The sequence below is a fragment of the Mytilus galloprovincialis genome, chromosome 10 (genome assembly GCF_965363235.1).
Source record: "Mytilus galloprovincialis chromosome 10, xbMytGall1.hap1.1, whole genome shotgun sequence".
Classification (NCBI taxonomy): domain Eukaryota; kingdom Metazoa; phylum Mollusca; class Bivalvia; order Mytilida; family Mytilidae; genus Mytilus; species Mytilus galloprovincialis.
Genome location: NC_134847.1, coordinates 13,310,912 through 13,328,336, shown reverse-complemented (window position 1 = coordinate 13,328,336; position 17,425 = coordinate 13,310,912). Strand labels below are relative to the sequence as shown.

Sequence of the window (17,425 nt, the reverse complement as noted above, 5' to 3'; positions counted from 1 at the left end):
TATAAGGTTTATCCATAATAGGGGTTAAAGGGTCGCTGCAGTCCATTCCATTATTCAAAATATCCATTTCATTATTCAAAATTGGCTATTTCTTTTTTTTTTTGGGGTGTATTTTGGCATTTAGGTCTTCTAATAATCCTTGCGGAATCTTTAATAGCTGACTATGCGGTATGGGCTTTGCTCATTGTTGAAGGCTGTACGGTGAGCTATAGTTCTTGATGTCTGTGTCATTGTGGTCTTTCTAGATATTTGTCTCATTGGCAATCATACCACATCTTCTTTTTTTATATTTCCTCATTTTTATGCATATTGTGGCATTTAGGTCCTCCGTAAACCGTCTTATGGTCATTTCGAATCAAAATATAGCTATAGTGTCACAGTCAATTTTTTTTATATTTTTTTCACTATTCACCGCTTCAATTTGAATAATGAAACATAAACCATTTCATTATTCATTATTCATTTTTCAATATTGAATAGTGAATAGTGAACTATTTCATTATTCATTATTGAATAATGAATAATGAACTATGAATAATGGACGTACTTCAGCGCGGTAATAGAAATAGCGTTGGAAATGATCTTTTTCTACTATTTTAGTAAACATTTTGTTGCAAAGATATATTGAAAGTTTATTTAACTGCATGGAGGCTTTAAAAATATCTATACTGAGAATGCAATAGGTCCTTCAAAGACAATTCTTTTTTATAATTATCGGACTTTCTTTGATATATCCTGGTCATTAGAAGCTTATCAAAACTTTTTGATGCTGCTGGCCAGTATAAAGTTCGCTAATATCTTTAAAATAGTTCAAATCATTATGTTTTATTATTCCTATTTCTAAACATTTGCTGATTATTTTAGTATGTGTTTCTATGAGACGAATAGACATTATAGATTCTACTTGGTCGTGAAAGGAATCCGTATTCAATGGAAGATGCTTGATTGAATTTCCTGGTTCAAACACCTATTATTCCACATCTGGAAATATTTAAGGTACCTTGCTCAATGTATGTCTCGACATTAAAGTTCATTCATAATTTACCTTTTTTGGCATGTTTTTTGTTCAATTTCAAACTAACAAAACAAAATCGCTTCTCTTTTAATATCTCTGCCAAATATCAATAATACACACAAAAAATTTAATGTACTTTAATTCACCTTATAATTTTTTTTCTTTGGTTGTTTTATTCTTTTAAGATGTCTGAAAAAGCCAAAATTCAGATATTTTGAATAGCATGAGGTTTGAGGTTATTTTAATAATATAGCAACCCTACTATATAAACCGCAACAACAAACACACAGACGAATTCACAGAATGGTTTGACTTTAAAAGAGTTAATATACCACATAACATGTACTGAGCACTCAATCCTCACATTCACTATATGCATTCTGGTTAATATCTTTAAAAGCGTACAGCAAAACGTTTTACTTATCAAAAAACGTGCCACTTCAACCAATGACATGATGTTTTTTCATTTGTGGGTACGAACAATGAAATTACCAATAGTCCTTTACATTCTATATAGGGTGAAAAAGGGGAACATTCAGAATTTAATCAAATTTGCTTTATTTCACAGATTTTAAAGAAATTAACTCAAATAAGAAGTTTTATAAATATCTTATGAAGATTGATAGAATCCTGGGCCTTAAATATGATGACTCAGCATAAATTCACAGTTTACAGTATGCATAGTTTACTTAAAGTCCTGGATACAAAATTAATTCATAATATTTGCATATTTGTAAGTTAAATTGTTAAGAAGTGCTTATATTTACTCTTCGCAGTCATTGAAACTCATAGATCCTTCCTGAATATTATTTATGGGGTATTTGTGTCCTTTCGATAACCCAAAAGTAAGCCGCAACACCTAAATCTGCTTTTTTGTCACCACGGCATAATAAATACAAGCTAGAAAAACAAAAATATCTCAAGAAAACTTACAATAGTGTGTTCTATCCTGAATATGTACTAAATATTCCAAATTGCTAGAAACAGCAGAATTATTTAGGAAATTTGAGGCCCCAGGGGCAAGAAACATAGAAAATTGCCTACCCCCTGGGTCATAAAACAAATAATTTAACTTGTAAATGCTATGATTTTATGATTTTAAAGTTCTTGATATAGAAAACAATAACAATGCTTGAAAGTTATGCAAAAATCAAATGTTAGCAGTCATCTCTACAACATTTTAAGTGAATTTATATCTCAGACTGGTATCTGCATACATACAACTATTGCAAATATGGCTTTGTTTGAACACTTCTAGTATATATAGTAGCTAAATTGTGTCAGATATATGGTTAAAGATGATACTGTTGTGACAAGAATTCTAAATTGACCATTTGAGGCAGAAAATGTGTTCTTTAATTGACAAATAGGCATACAGTAAGATGTGGACTGGAGATAGAGGCTGGATTGGATACTTTATATAATCTTGAATGTTGTAATGATTGACTGCTAAACATTACATTTATGATATTCTGATATGCTTTCAATATGTTATCAAAACAGTTTTTATCAGGTTCTAGGCATTTTTTATCAGAAAATATGCAAATAGGGTAAGCTGGCAATAATTAAAGTCTTGTTTTCAAATTCTTTAAAAAATTGAAACAGGGGAGGGGGTATTAAATGTATAGTAAAGAAAAACTTAGAGTATACACAGTGATTTCTTTAAGATATTAATTCTGATAAATGAGTATTAATGTGAGAAAAACTGATTTTAGAGAGTTTTCTATTTGAATAAATGTCTGTATAAACCGGAATCCTTGTTTTTATAGTTTCTGAAAGAAAACCTGCCAATTACACAGGTCTTATTGTTATGTATAATTGTTTATTTCAATTTTTGGGGCTAAACTATTTATCGCCAATGATCTGTACGTAAATATTAGTTTAAAATTGTTCTCTTTGAAATCAGGGATTTTCTATACTAAGAATAGAAAATCCCTGTTGAAATAAAGCTCTAATCATTGAATCAATTTTGTGTTTTAATTTATAGTTCTATCAACAATAATTTCGCTTATTCCATTTTTCTTTTGTACTCCCACGGACGTGAGCACGTGCGAAATAATTTAAGACACAGCTACAGTAGAAGACGATTGACAATTCGCCGTTTCAGAATCTAAGGAATCATGGATAATTTCATTGATCGTACCCCAAAATGAATAAATTTCCATTGTTTATGCCATTGTTTAGGACTTTTTGGTGTACACGTTTGAATTATTACCCAGAATGCATTAGATTCTAAAACGGCGAATTTGAAACTTTATTGTATTCTGGGAACATCTTCTTCTTCTTTATAATTCAGCACTCATTCAACATACTGATGATAACGTTCGGGGCACTGATTTTACTATGCCGCGCGTGCGTGGAATCTAAGTTTTATTTACAGTGAATAATATACAAAACTAAAGATTTAACTTTCAAGATAATTTCTTTTTCTTCTGTTTCTGTACTATATATTTTGGTTTAAATTTAGAATTTATTTAAATGTTTAAATATTTATTAAGAACAGATAGATATTGGAATCTGTTTTCGGAAACTTTCAAGAGTAGTACATTGAACTGCCGCTTCTGGAAGAAGGTTCCATTGTAAGATTGTTCTTGGGTAGAATGAGTACTTGCATCAGTCTTTAGTGGTTTGTATTGGTTTAAAAAAATAAATATGTGAATGTTGTCGTGTTCTTGTATCGGAGAAGATGATGCGTGTTCCTATTCGTCTTTTCTCAAGAGTTGCCCAATTTAGTGTTTGCAACATTTCAGTGACTGAGCTGGTGTTATGGTATCTGTTGCATGTGTTCATTGCTGATCTGCGCTGGACCATCTCAAGTTGGTGTGTTTGTGATTTGGTATATGGGTCCCAGACGCAGCTGCTGTATACTAGCTTTGGTCTGACTATATATATAGCTAGTGCTATGTATACCTTTTCTAAAAAAAAAAATGAATTTACCGATAGATTTCTTTTAATGAAGTTCAGCTTTTGTGTGGCTGCAGATGTGATGTTGCTAACATGTGTGTTCCATTTAAAGTCAGTTTATATAGTTATGCCCAGATATTTTGTGGATGTTTCTTTTTGCAGTATATGTTGGTTGAGAGTATAGTCAAATTTTAATGGGTTTGTCTTGGTTGTTATCTGAAGGACTGAACACTTGTCTGGGTGGAATGACATGATACATTTTGCTGCTGATGTAAGGTCTTCTTGCAGTTTTTGTGTGTCTTCTTTATTTCGTATTGTTTTATAAATTATACTGTTATCTGCAAATAATCTTAGGGTGCTGTGTTTGATTAATTCATCAATTAATAAAAGTCATTTATATACACAAGGAACAGGATAGGACCAACAATTGTTCTTTGGGGATTTGTGTGCGGGATGTGAGGAAATCTTCTATACATTTTAAAGTGTTGTGATCAGTGCCATAATATTTCAGTTTGTAAAGAAGTCTTTTGTGAGGAACTTTGTCAAATGCTTTGACAAAGTCCATCACACTTATGTTATGTTTTTGCTAGTTCTTAGATGACTGATACCAGTTGGGTTTCACATGATCTGGATGCTCGAAATCCGTGTTGAAGGTCTTACAAGATTTTGTTATTTTCTATGTGGTCCATCATACTACTGGCTATAATGTGTTCCATGATCTTATATGCATGTGAAAGATATGAGTTTATAGTTTATTATGTTGTGTTTATCACCTTTTTTAAATACAGGACATATATTTGTATGTTTCCAATCTTTGGTGATTTTTCCTGTGTCGAATGAATTTTGATAGATGTAGGTGATTGCTGATGAAATATCACTACTAAGTTCTTTAAGTAATGTTCCGCAAATTTGATCTGGACCAGTTGCTTTTATATTAGGATTGATCTTGTCCAATTATTTTATAACGTCCTTCTTGAAAATGGTGATTCAGATGTTGTTAATTTTTATATAGTTTGATTTCCCTTTATCCGGAATAGGTTCACTTGTTGTTTCTTCGGAAAAGGCTTTTTGAAACTGACTATTTAGGATGTTGGTTTTGTCAGATGTATTAACAGTAAGTTTACCATCTTTTCTAAGTGCAGCAATGCCTGCATTGTCATTTTTCATACTTTTGATGTATGTAAACAAGTTCTTAGGTTGTTTTTTTTATGATGTTGTCGTCTGGTTCTTCTACTGGTAGGTCAAATATCATTTTTTTCTATATAATTCCAGTAGGCATTACGCATTTCGTTTTGTAATGTGGTTTTTAAGTTTTTGAATCTTTTCATTTGATCTGGACTGTTTTTGCTCTTTTTATGTAGTCTTTTAACTTTGTCTATCATGATTTAAAAGTTGTTATCAACCCAGGGTAGTTTTTTTCCTGTTTGTGATCAACTTCTGGGGGATGTTTTTCTTGACTGATTGAAGTAGCCTTTATGTGAATGTATTCCATAAACACTGGACACTTTTAATTTGCAAAACACTCGTTTGCAATCCGCCGTATGCTTTGGTTTTGTCAGATGTATTACCAGTAAGTTTACCATCTTTTCTAAATGCAGCAATGCCTGCATTGTCATTTTTCACACTTTTGATGTATGTAAACAAGTTCTTGGGTTGTTTTCTTCTGACGAATATAGTCCCTATTGTAAACACTGTATAACTTGCATGTTTTATTTGATACACTTTCCCAATTTATTTCTTGATATTGAACGCATGAAATATTAAGTAGGGGGATGTTATTACATGTTAAAAAAATTTGGGTGCTGAATCTGTATGTTAAGTAGTGATTTGGTCCAGTTCAAATTTTATCACGTTTGAAGCTGTCAAACTGAATTTCACACCCCCTTAACACAGAATTGTCAATATTTTGAGTTAGAGCTGGTAGAAATTTCTATAATTTTGATATTATTTGTCTCACTGGTAGTAAACTACACTGTAAAAATCTTTTTGAGAAAGAGCAGGTGCGATTTTTTTAATTTAAATTTATTGTCTAAAAGAAATGCACTACGAAATAATTGTGTACTCGGGGCTAAGAGATGGATTCCTGAAATCTAGGGGGGGATGTTTTTCTTGACTGATTGACGTAGTCTTTCTGTGAATGTATTCCATAGATCATCGGTAGATCATCGTTGTTAATTACATCACATAGTGATCACGACCTTATTTAGAAGAACGCTGCAATTTGTGATAGTATGCACAAAGAGCGGAATTGCTGAAATGACCGTGGTAAACATGGTAAATACGTCCGAGATAGGAAAAGAGCTGTCCTGTCGGCGATACTACGAAATGTCCACCTTAAATAAACGGGAATCTACTTTTTTTTTTTTATCATATTCTAGAAAGATGCCCGAATATACATATTATTTATTGACCTTTTTGCGTTGATATCTATCATGATTCATTTGGAATTTGTTCTAAGGTTTTGTGTTTTTATCATGCTTTGACAAGCGATTTTGTAAGAAGCTACTTATGTGATATCTTTCCGATTCTCAGTTTCTTGTTTACAAACATTTCTGTTTCAAGCTAGGTCGAATTAAAAACTTAAACACCAGAATTAAACTTTCGACTCATGTGCAGCTGATCACAAATGAAAAAAGGAAATTAACTTTAAAGTAACGAGGATTTAAAAACCATTCGAAGTCAGTCGGAACTGCATCACGTGATAAAAGAAATTATCTTAAAGTAGTCTGGATTTAGAAACATTTAAAAGATCTTAAAACAATTTCGGAACTGTGTCTTGTGATCAGAGATATTAAACTTCCGAATAAAACTTATAAAACAGTAGATGTCTTGGTACAAACAAAATCTTTAAAGCGAAAAATCAGTAAAGACAACTGTCATCCCATAACTCGTAAATCAACCAATTTTAATATTTGTCTATTACTGCAATATGAATACGTTGTCAATAATTTCACTGTTTGTATGTAACAAGGCACTGCAGTGTTTTAGCCTATATTGGATTGATTTAAATGCTATCAAAACATGTTTAAAGATGAAGAAGTATGAAAGACGTTTATCGGCTTATAGTAAAATATGGTCTCGCGAGTCACGGGGTCTTGGGTTGTTTGTGACACGAGTTGATACGAAAAGATGGTATTAGTTTACTTAATTTGAACTTCAAATATAAAGCAACCGATGTTTGTACCGTTTAAAGTTTAGGGCAACAAAAATATAGCTTTTGCCATCTGTATTCTACAATTAACAGGATAATCCAAAGCTGATAATTGATCGATAAATATTAACGTGAATTAAAAGTAACGACAAGGGCGAGGCAACATTTATACAAAAAAAAATAATGTGACGATATACAAAAAATACACAGACATCTCCAGAAAATCAAACCTTAACTATAAAATCGGTACATATATATAGACAATAATAGTACATTGACTTGACATATCAACGATATAAGGATGAAGCTTAGAAACGGGGAAATGCGAGGCTGTGCCGAGCTATTTCCCCGTTTCGGGCCGAATCCTTATATCGTTGATATGTCCAGTCAATGCACTATTATTGTCTTTATACTGCTTAAATATTGGGGGAAATACTCTTTAAAAAGGCCTCACATCATGCTCGCGGAGAAATATACAACACAATAATTACACTAGATGTATGTTTCAGTATAATATTTTATTCTGATTGGCTAACTGCACATCACGTGTTATTCCGTAAGCAGTTGCATTGCTCAATACAACTTTTCATTCATGATAACACGTGCTCCAACAATAAAGTGCACAGGTGAATTAAATAATAAAATATATAAAATTCGTGTTTTCATAATCATAGCTAAAAAATGTAATTACAATGTATAAGTATTGAATGCTTCTTTTTGTAACTTTATAGGGTTGTAAAAGCGTTGACCGTGCGTACATTTTTAGAATGAAGCGCTTCCGCGCTTCATACAAAATGTACTTCGGTCAACGCTTTTACACCCCAATAAATTTACAAAAAGAAGCATTCAATTCTTAAATGAAATTTACATTTACCGGTTAAACTCGATGGTGAACGAAATCGTTTGAGTATGGACTTCAATATCAACTATAAGCATAAAATATAATGATTTATAGGTTGCAAACAAAAAATATTAACAAATTAAATATGTTTTTCCAACAATTGCAAAAGAAACAATGTTGAGTCGTTCCACGCATCGTTGTATGCATTTGAAACAAGAACATATTGAAGAGGTCGTATGAACAATTCAATATTATTTCGGCAATTTCTATTTAAATATTCATGAGGAAAAGTGATATCGGGTCATTGACTGTATATGGCATAGAAATATACAGTCAACGCATTTTGACTGCTCAAATAGAACGAGTGCAGTATAAATTCTATTACGGGTGCCACTAGTAGAGCTGAGGTTGCCTATCCTTTTGGATTATTTGAGCCTTCTTTTTTTTAAACTTTTTTTTGTAGGTCTCGTTTTGATAAATTTTAGGGTTAAGAAAACTTAAGAAGCCAACATAGTCATCAAAACATCTTTTTTAATGGACAATTATTCTATAAAAATCATGGTGTGCTAAAGGGACGCTTTGATTCAAACCATACGGAAGAGCGACAAAGGGTGATTGATGATGATAATCATGACGATGACGAAAACACGATGACGACGAAGATGATGGTGATAATGGTGAGACGAAAACAAAGATTAATGCTCAAACAACCAACACAATGAGACAGATTAAATCATATTTATTTTAATAACATGCTCGAAAACGAGGTAAGAACTTGTGCAGGAAGACATGCTATCGTAACCGAACACATTATTCCGAGTCCGCGAGTCTGCACAGACAACCGCATCCCCTCCTATATTATGGAACACTATCCTTCTGCATTGATTTTGCCAGTTGATTAGGACTCTCCGTTTTGAATTTTCTTCAGAGTTTAGTATTTTTGTGATTTAACTTTTTTTGACAATAATATAACGACATCATTGTGTACCTAGTACTTATACTGATTCCTCGTGATATCCAATATCTTAATCGTCTACAACATGTATGAAATATTTGCCAATGGTCAAACAAAAATCAATATCATTCTTTAAAATACTTCTTTTAAGGTAGCACAATACAAAGATTTTGTCACTCCCAATTAGACAACTTTAAACTGATGTAATTCATTTCATCCTTCTTTATATTTTATAAATGAGGTATCAAAAGAAAGAAGAAAGATTAATCTTTCAAATTGTGATAATTTCATTATGACATGATTATTACATAATTAATTATTATGTAATTATTTGCTATATTGTGATGTCCACACTTGAATGAATTTAGCTTCTTTGTTCTTCATAGCATCCCAAAATATTTTATAGATTCTTGTACAACACAGCTTGACCTCCAAAACTGTGTCTCAGATTTCCAAAAACATCAATAGAACAAATTTGATACCCAATTGAATTTAGTGGTCTCTTATGAATTGATGTTGCAAACTTCATTGAAGATTTATGAGAGAATGAAATACAATAGGAAAAATCTGAGACACAGTTTTGGAGGTCAAACTGTGTTGTGCAAGAATCTATAAAATATTTTGGGATGCTATGAATAACAAAGAAGCTAAATTCATTCAAGTGTGGACATCACAATATAATAAAATAATGAAATTATCACAATTTGAAAGATTAATCTTTCTTCTTTCTTTTGGTACCTCATTTATAAAATATAAAGAAGGATGACTGGAATTACATCAGTTTAAAGTTGTCTGATTGGGGATGAAAAATCTTTGTATTGTGCTACCTTAAATAATCAAACTACATACAATTTAATTTGACAATGGCAATCAAATTTAAACTTAGACCACATGATCAATTTCTCGAGTCAATAATTTAGTGAAGACATAGTCATTGCTCCCGAGAGACACACTCCCACTTTCAGTAGATAACAGTTTTTCACTTTTCCCAATCCTTTACGGTTATTTATTTGTGTTTTGTGTCAAAATAGACTCGTTCACAGGAGGATCTGAAACAAACAAACATAAACTTTATATTCATCGTAATCATGTCTAAATTTAAACACAAGAATGGTAAGTAATTGTACAATTACCTGTTGATTCGTGATAATGGTAAATTTATTTGTTTTCTTCCTCCGTCGATGTTTTGTTTTAACAAGACATTAACTATGTACTGTAATTGTAGACTACGTTGGACATGCTTGTAACGTACATTTCAATACGAATAGAATATAAATGTAGAGTGCCCGTCGATGAAACAGAAATCATACGACAAAAAGAATAAGACAAAATACGCCATACAAATATAATGATTTTTCCAAACGTTCTTTAGTGTTAAAAACAAAATAATAAACTCAGGAACACTGAGCATCAAATTGATAGATATTCAATTCTAAAAAAAAATATCTTTCACTAATGCAACAAGCACAGCAACGTATATAACGTGTAAAAACGACAGGTTTTTAAATCAGCAAATTAAGTAATTTGAACTTGCTTTTAACCATTATGAACATACAATTTCTCAATTTTATTCAACACGATATACTTTGTCCCCGGTCCTATTTATTTTAAACATCTCCTTTAATATATCATGACATTACATGCATGCGTCATGACAATTTGTACTTTTGATTGGCTGGCAACCCGTTGTGCATTTCAAAACCAACATGTCCAATAACACATAAAGAGATTGGCGGGACGGTTAATTTTGTCGCTTTGAACAAGACAGGTTAGTAAAATCGTTAATTCCTCACTAACACTGAGATTTTGTTGAATGTTCATAGCCGTGAAATAGTGTCAACATTTACGATGTTGGGCTTTTATTGTTTTTTTCTCCGTACATAATATCAAAAATGTTGATATATATATCTTAAAGTCTGTTTTTTTTTTGTAATAATTATATAAATATATATTGGTGGGAATCTGTGTTAAAGTTTTTATTGTACGATCATTCAGATCCATTTTGTTACACCTTGTGATCAAATTAAGCTGTCGGTGGCCGTGACAGTGTGTTACCTTTCCTCGTCAGTTTTTATCTAGCATCGTTATACAGTACATGATATATCTAAGGCATGCAGATGAAATTATTACAGATCAGCTGAAATATCTATTGTCTTTTAAAGGTTCCTACAAATTTATGCAAGATATACTCACAGAAATAATTATATTTTATATAAGTACGTCTGAACCGGTGACAAATCTACAACAGATATCCATCGAATCACCAGCAATAATGGTGATACATATTTATTTATGTATTTATTTATTTATTTATTTTTATTTTTTTTGGGGGGGGGGGGGGGGTGGTATTCTCTTTTCTGTTAAAGTCATTAGACACTGTTAATTATAATAGCGTGAAGTAATATGTATATCGAACATATTGAATATCATTTCAGAAAATACCACTGTAAGTCATTTTCGGCGGAATAAATTACGTATTTGTATGTCAATTAGTTAATTCATGTTGACTGGTTTTCGTGCACAGACAAGAAGCATGTTGATATCAGATAAAAATATCATTAGGTAAATAAACTAGGTTTTTTAAATGACAAGGTATACACGGGTACATATTTAGTAATTTCACCGACAGATATATTTTTTAATACATCTTATTGTGCCATATATGAGGGGCTGAATAATGTTTACAGAAGAGGTTATGATTGGCGAAAAAATAATAATATATTAGAATGTTTGTTGTTTTTTTTTTAATGTCAAAAACAATTTCGTTTTTATTGAACAAAAACGGAAACAACTTCGTCTGTTATTTTGTCTTATGACTTTGTCAAGGCGAAGCGAATCAACGGAAATATGCATGGACCTTAGATATAAAGAATGGAGATTTGTCATGTTTTTAAGTGTAGGATGGTAAAGAATTAAAAAAAAAAAACAACATTGCATTCACAATTAAAGGATAATGGCCCATCTAGACCCTCATTTAATTGTGTATACAAACGGTGTTCGGTATTTGATTTCAGATAATAGTGAAGATTATTAAAATCTAGCACAGCTAGTGACGCCATTTTACACCCAGCTGCTCAATTTTTATCCAAAATATTTATTGAATTATGTATTTTGTGTTTCAAATATTTTTTAACCATTGTTCTAGTGTTGTTGTTCACCATGTGTTCACTGTTTTCAGATATATTATTTATTTACTTTGTACATGATCGTTCTCCATAACTGACAACATTCTTATCCTATACCATTAACAACAGATTACCTGAGGTAACCTTTATTAAACCACTGTTGTCTATTATCAGTCTAAATAGAAAGTAGAATAATGTATTTCTAGTTTATTCTATTTTTAGATCATGTTATTACTACGCATATGGGCAGCTATTATCACGATTACCTGAGGGCACCGATTACCTCAGGGCATAAAGCAGCGGACCTATCTTCCACCTGCATACCATTATTGAATATCTATATATAAATATATGATGTATTATAATTATATGATCGTCCTATGACAACGACCTTGGGTTGTAAACAAAACATATCCTGACATCTACCCGACACTTACTTACAGTTACTAATAGGAAGTAAAATTGTCAGACTAATTGAATTTATACCAGTCTGTGAGAATGGCGTCTTTTAAACGAGGACAAGCTCCTGCTACATGTAATTTTTGTGAAAAAGAAACTAAAATTAAATGGAAATGCATTAATTGCGACGTTCTTATGTGCGCTAAATGCAAGGACAAAATTCATGCCAAATTAAAAAATAACAAAGACCACAAAGTTATCGATATAAAAGAAGTCGGACTTAAACTTGAAACACCTGATTTTAGCGATTTGAAATGTGAAAGTCATCGCGATCAGTCTTGTGTTTTGTTTTGCACAACGTGCCAAATGTTAGTTTGTACATCATGCATTACAAAATTCCATAATGGCCATGGCTTTGTAGAAATTATCGAGGGCTATGAACTCAACATGGAAAAAATAAGAAATGAACACAAAAAAGCAATGGAAATAATCGATGAATTGACGAAAGGAAAGAGAGAAATGAGTCACATTCGCAAAGAAGACACCGAAAAATATAAAGAGCTTAAAAAGAAAATTGAGGATCGGGAAATTTATTTGAAGAATGCCGTAGAAAAGTTTGTTAAAGAATTAAAAGAGGATTTAATTAGAAAATGGAGGGAATTTCAGAAGGATGAAATTAACCATATCGACAAAGTCGTAGATAACTTACAGGAACTCAGTTTAAAAGCGGAAGATATACTCCAGTCCAATGTCGCCGAAAAAGTATTCAATGAATCCGCAAAATTGGCTATAGCTGTAAGTAAATCTAAAATCAGACCCGGTACTATATCATTTCTCCCAGGGCAAATGTCCCCCTATAACGTGGGATCGTTGCAAGTTGTGTCTTATGCCATCGACGTACGTATTGTTAAACAATTCCAAACTGATATTTCTAGAGTGTTTCACCTATCGTCATGTCCTGGTAATTCTCTATGGATAAGTGATGACAAAGTGTTACAGAAAGTTAAACCAGTAGAATATAAACTGACAGTAGAATCAACATTTGACATTGATCTCTGTGGAATGTTTGGTACTCCGACTGGTGACCTTCTTGTGATCCCGATTAATAAATCAGTACTGAAACAAATCAGTGGAAAAACAGGAGAACTTACTGATTCTATTTATAATTTGTCTCCGTTATATCCTACTTCCGTACATGTGACTATAGATGGTAAGGTCGTAGTGGGTGTCAAAAGTGGAGGACCAGCATGGCCGGTAACAGGCAGACGAGCTATCATTGTGATGAACCAGAAAGGCGAACATGATATAAGTTATGAACATGACAAAAACAACATCCGTATATTTACATATGTTAGGAGTATAACAAGTACCGATAACGGGAATATCTGTGTAGTTGATAAGCTAGCTAAGGATGGGAGAGGTACAGTTGTGGTGCTAAATAGGGATGGAGATATCCTACAGATCTACACCGGTCATCATGAGGTCAATATTGAGGACAAACCGTTCCAACCAGTAAACATTGTTACAACACCGTCTGACAATATTATTGTGAAAGTATTGAGCAGTGATATCTTTCACATACTGAATAACTGTGGCCAACTGATAACGCATTATAACGTCGGTGACTTAGGAATAACAATGTCATATTCACTTTGCTTTACAAGGAACGACGACCAATTGTATATTGGATGTTCCCAAACGAACGGAAGTTCCGGAAAGATACCTGTATACGGAGTGAAAATTTCTGGGTGTTAGACAATCAGTGAAAAAGTATAAACAATTACTAGAATTAACTTCGAACATTTCTGAGAGCTTGCCAACTTGAATGTTATTTTTGTTCTTTTTCAATGTCTTTTATTGATAATTGTTTACATTTTGTATTTTAACAAACGGGATGATCTTGGGGAAAAATTGTAAAATTAGAATTGGAACATCTTAAAATGATCGTATTGATAGAACAATACTAGAAGAACAATATTGTAGATAAAGAAATAGAAATTTTATCAAGTATTTTTAATTTTTGCACTTTATCAACAGTAGTTACATGTGCAGTTTCTTTATTTTCATTTAAAACAAAACAAACGTAGTTGTGTTTACGATTTGACATTATAGCAAAAACAAAACAAACATAAATCTCAGTTGCGATCGATTCAAGCTTTTCGAAAATCACTTGATGGAATGAAACCAAACATAGCATGAATGTTCCTTATGAGGTGCAGACCAAGTGTTGTTACTTTGTAGCCGATCCATCATCAAAGATGGTCGCCAGGTGGGACCTAGTTTAACATAGGACCCTATGGGAAATACATACAAATGTCTTCTTTTAGAGAACAACTAAATTGAATGATACCAAACATAGCATGAATGTACCTTATGAGGTCCTGACCAAGTGTCGTTACTTTGTAGCCGATCCATCTTCCAAGATGGCCGCCAGCGGGGGACTTAGTTTAACATAGGACCCTATGGGACATACATACAAATGTCGTCATTTAGAGAACAACTACATGGAATGAAACCAAACATAGCATGAATGTACCTTATGAGGTGCTGACCAAGTGTTGTTACTTTGTAGCCGATCCATCTTCCAAAATGGCAGCCAGCGGGGGACTTAGTTTAACATAGAACCCCATGGAAAATAAATACAAATGTCTTCCTTCAGATAACCACTGAATGGAATGAAACCAAACATCGCATGAATGCTCCTTATGAGATGCTGACCAAGTATTGTTACTTTGTAGCCGATCCTTCATCCAAGATGGCCGCCATCGGGCGACTTAGTTTAACATAGGACCATATGGGAAATACATACAAATGTCTTCTATTAGAGAACAACTAAATGGAATGATACCAAACATAGCATGAATGTACCTTATGAGGTGCTGACCAAGTGTTGTTACTTTGTAGCCGATCCATTTTCCAAGATTGTCGCCAGCGGGGGACTTAGTTTAACATAGGGAAATACATACACATGTCTTTTTTTTAGAGAACCACAGAATGGAATGCAATATTAAACTTTTGACCTCAATCATTAATTAAGCACCTGTTGTGATTTTTATCTTTTTTCAGAAAACCAAGTGTAGTCAGACAGGTGAGCGACAAAGGCTCTTGAGAGCCTCTAGTTGGTTTTAACAACTCTACACCTTCAATTCTTCTATAAGTGTACGTTTTGGAATTTCAAATATATTGGTCTCGAGCATCACGGAAGAGACATTTATTTAATTGTCGAATTGTGCATCTGGTGCAGTATCATTGGTACCACTTTTATTATTCTAAATGAATTTGTATCATTCATTATTTAAGAAAAATATCGGGTAAATCATTAAAGAAAGAGAAAAATAAAAATTAATTAGTAATTTGTAGATTTTTATAAAATATGTATTTTTTTTATTAAAGTTGCTACATACACATTATTATCACTGGATAAAATATTAAATGAAAGCAAATGTTCTTCCTTATCGCCACTAACATGAATATATTCAAAGAACCTAAGGGACCGGTCAAAATTTATCGTCACATAGGACCGGTGCAAAAAATAAAATCATTTAATAAAAGTTACAACCCTATGGCTTTCTGACTGAAAAAAAAATTATGTCCTATGCCAACTTAGTAATAAAAAAGTTGGTGTCCTATCCTACTTTTCCAATGTATTGTAAATAAAAGTATACTTAATAAAGGCATTAATGATTTAACATATTTAAAAGTTGGTGTCATTTCAAGTTTTGTTATAATGTTAATAAAAATTATTTCAAAGTAATCGTTTGAAAAAAAACTTGTGTCCTATGGATATTATCTGTGAAAAAAGTGATGTCCCGACAAAAGCGATTCCGGAAAAAGTGTCTGTCCTACTGCACTTTGCACCGGTCCTATGTGTAATTAAATTTTGACCGGTCCCTAAGCATTCGTAGACTATAAAAGACTTGAAAGTAATTAAAATAGAATTTTGGGAAGGGTAAACTTCCCTTATAGATTTGTTTCACTTACAGAGCCGGAAAAGTGTTCTATTAACTTTAAACTTTTTCACGAGTTTTACATATTTCTATATAATCAAAATGTTATTCAGCGCTACACACATATAACTGTTGAAAGCTTATAATCCCAAATTTATATTGCTGTTACAAAATTTGGCAAATAATTTTTTATTCATTAAATTCATTTTGCAAAGCCCAAATTCCTTGACAAGCTTTGGCTATACTTTTTAAATTTTTGAATATGTTTTGGAATTAAATCTTAAAAAAAAATTAAAAAAAATAATTTCTGGACGCCAAATAAATGAAGTACGAAGTTGAAGTACATTGAGGTCCCAAAATTGATTATTATATAAGGTTTTACAAATACAACTAAGGTAATATATTCCCAAAGTAGAAAATCCTTCAAGTTTCGAACAATTCAAAGTTTTGTCAAACAATTTATAAATGACCATGCATATTAATAATCATAATTCACGTCCATGCACACATAACCATACTAAAAACCATAATCGCCGCATATGTAGGACATGACTTAGAGGGAAAAATAATATTTTTCAAATTATTCCTGCAGAGAACTCCCATCAACATCATCTTCAATCCCAAATCGAATAATCCTGGTGAGAATTTTTATTTGTCGTAAATGAGTTTATTATAGAACATTGCTACAGAAAGAACAAAAAACTGATATAGTGTCATAAAATTGATCAAACTTTATATCCCTATCAATCATAACAGATATAAACGCCAAAAGATGTAAAAACAAATACCAAACATGTCAAACGCAGCGAAAGCCATAATATAAAAGAGATCATGGAAGGGTCAGAGTTTATCTCGTGTCTCCATTGTCGATTGATTTTATGAAATTATTTTCTCTAAGGTTTAACCTCTGAAGGATACCGTCTGACACTGTCTTCTAACACCATAATGTCAGCGAAGGATTGAATGTGTTCGTCATAGGAAATTATAGATTTAATATGACTGACTCAAAGAATCACATATTTAGAACTGAAAACAAAATATTGGTATCAAGATAAATTCGATAAGTTGTTATAACAAGTTAGGTAAGT

At 32.3% G+C, this 17,425-nt stretch overlaps 1 protein-coding gene across 1 annotated transcript; it reads left to right on the top strand.

The window, feature by feature from the left end:
• The first annotated feature begins 12,492 nt into the window (after window positions 1-12,492).
• On the top strand, window positions 12,493-14,391 carry LOC143049877 (uncharacterized). Its single transcript, XM_076223640.1, has one exon. It carries the CDS (start codon window positions 12,586-12,588, stop codon window positions 14,143-14,145), a length of 1,560 nt encoding a protein of 519 aa, XP_076079755.1. The 5' UTR covers window positions 12,493-12,585; the 3' UTR covers window positions 14,146-14,391.
• The last annotated feature ends 3,034 nt before the right edge of the window (window positions 14,392-17,425 follow it).

Coding starts and splice junctions, on each gene's coding strand:
- LOC143049877 (XM_076223640.1), top strand. CDS start 12,586: ATGTGCGCTAAATGCAAGGACAAAATTCATGCCAAATTAAAAAATAAC.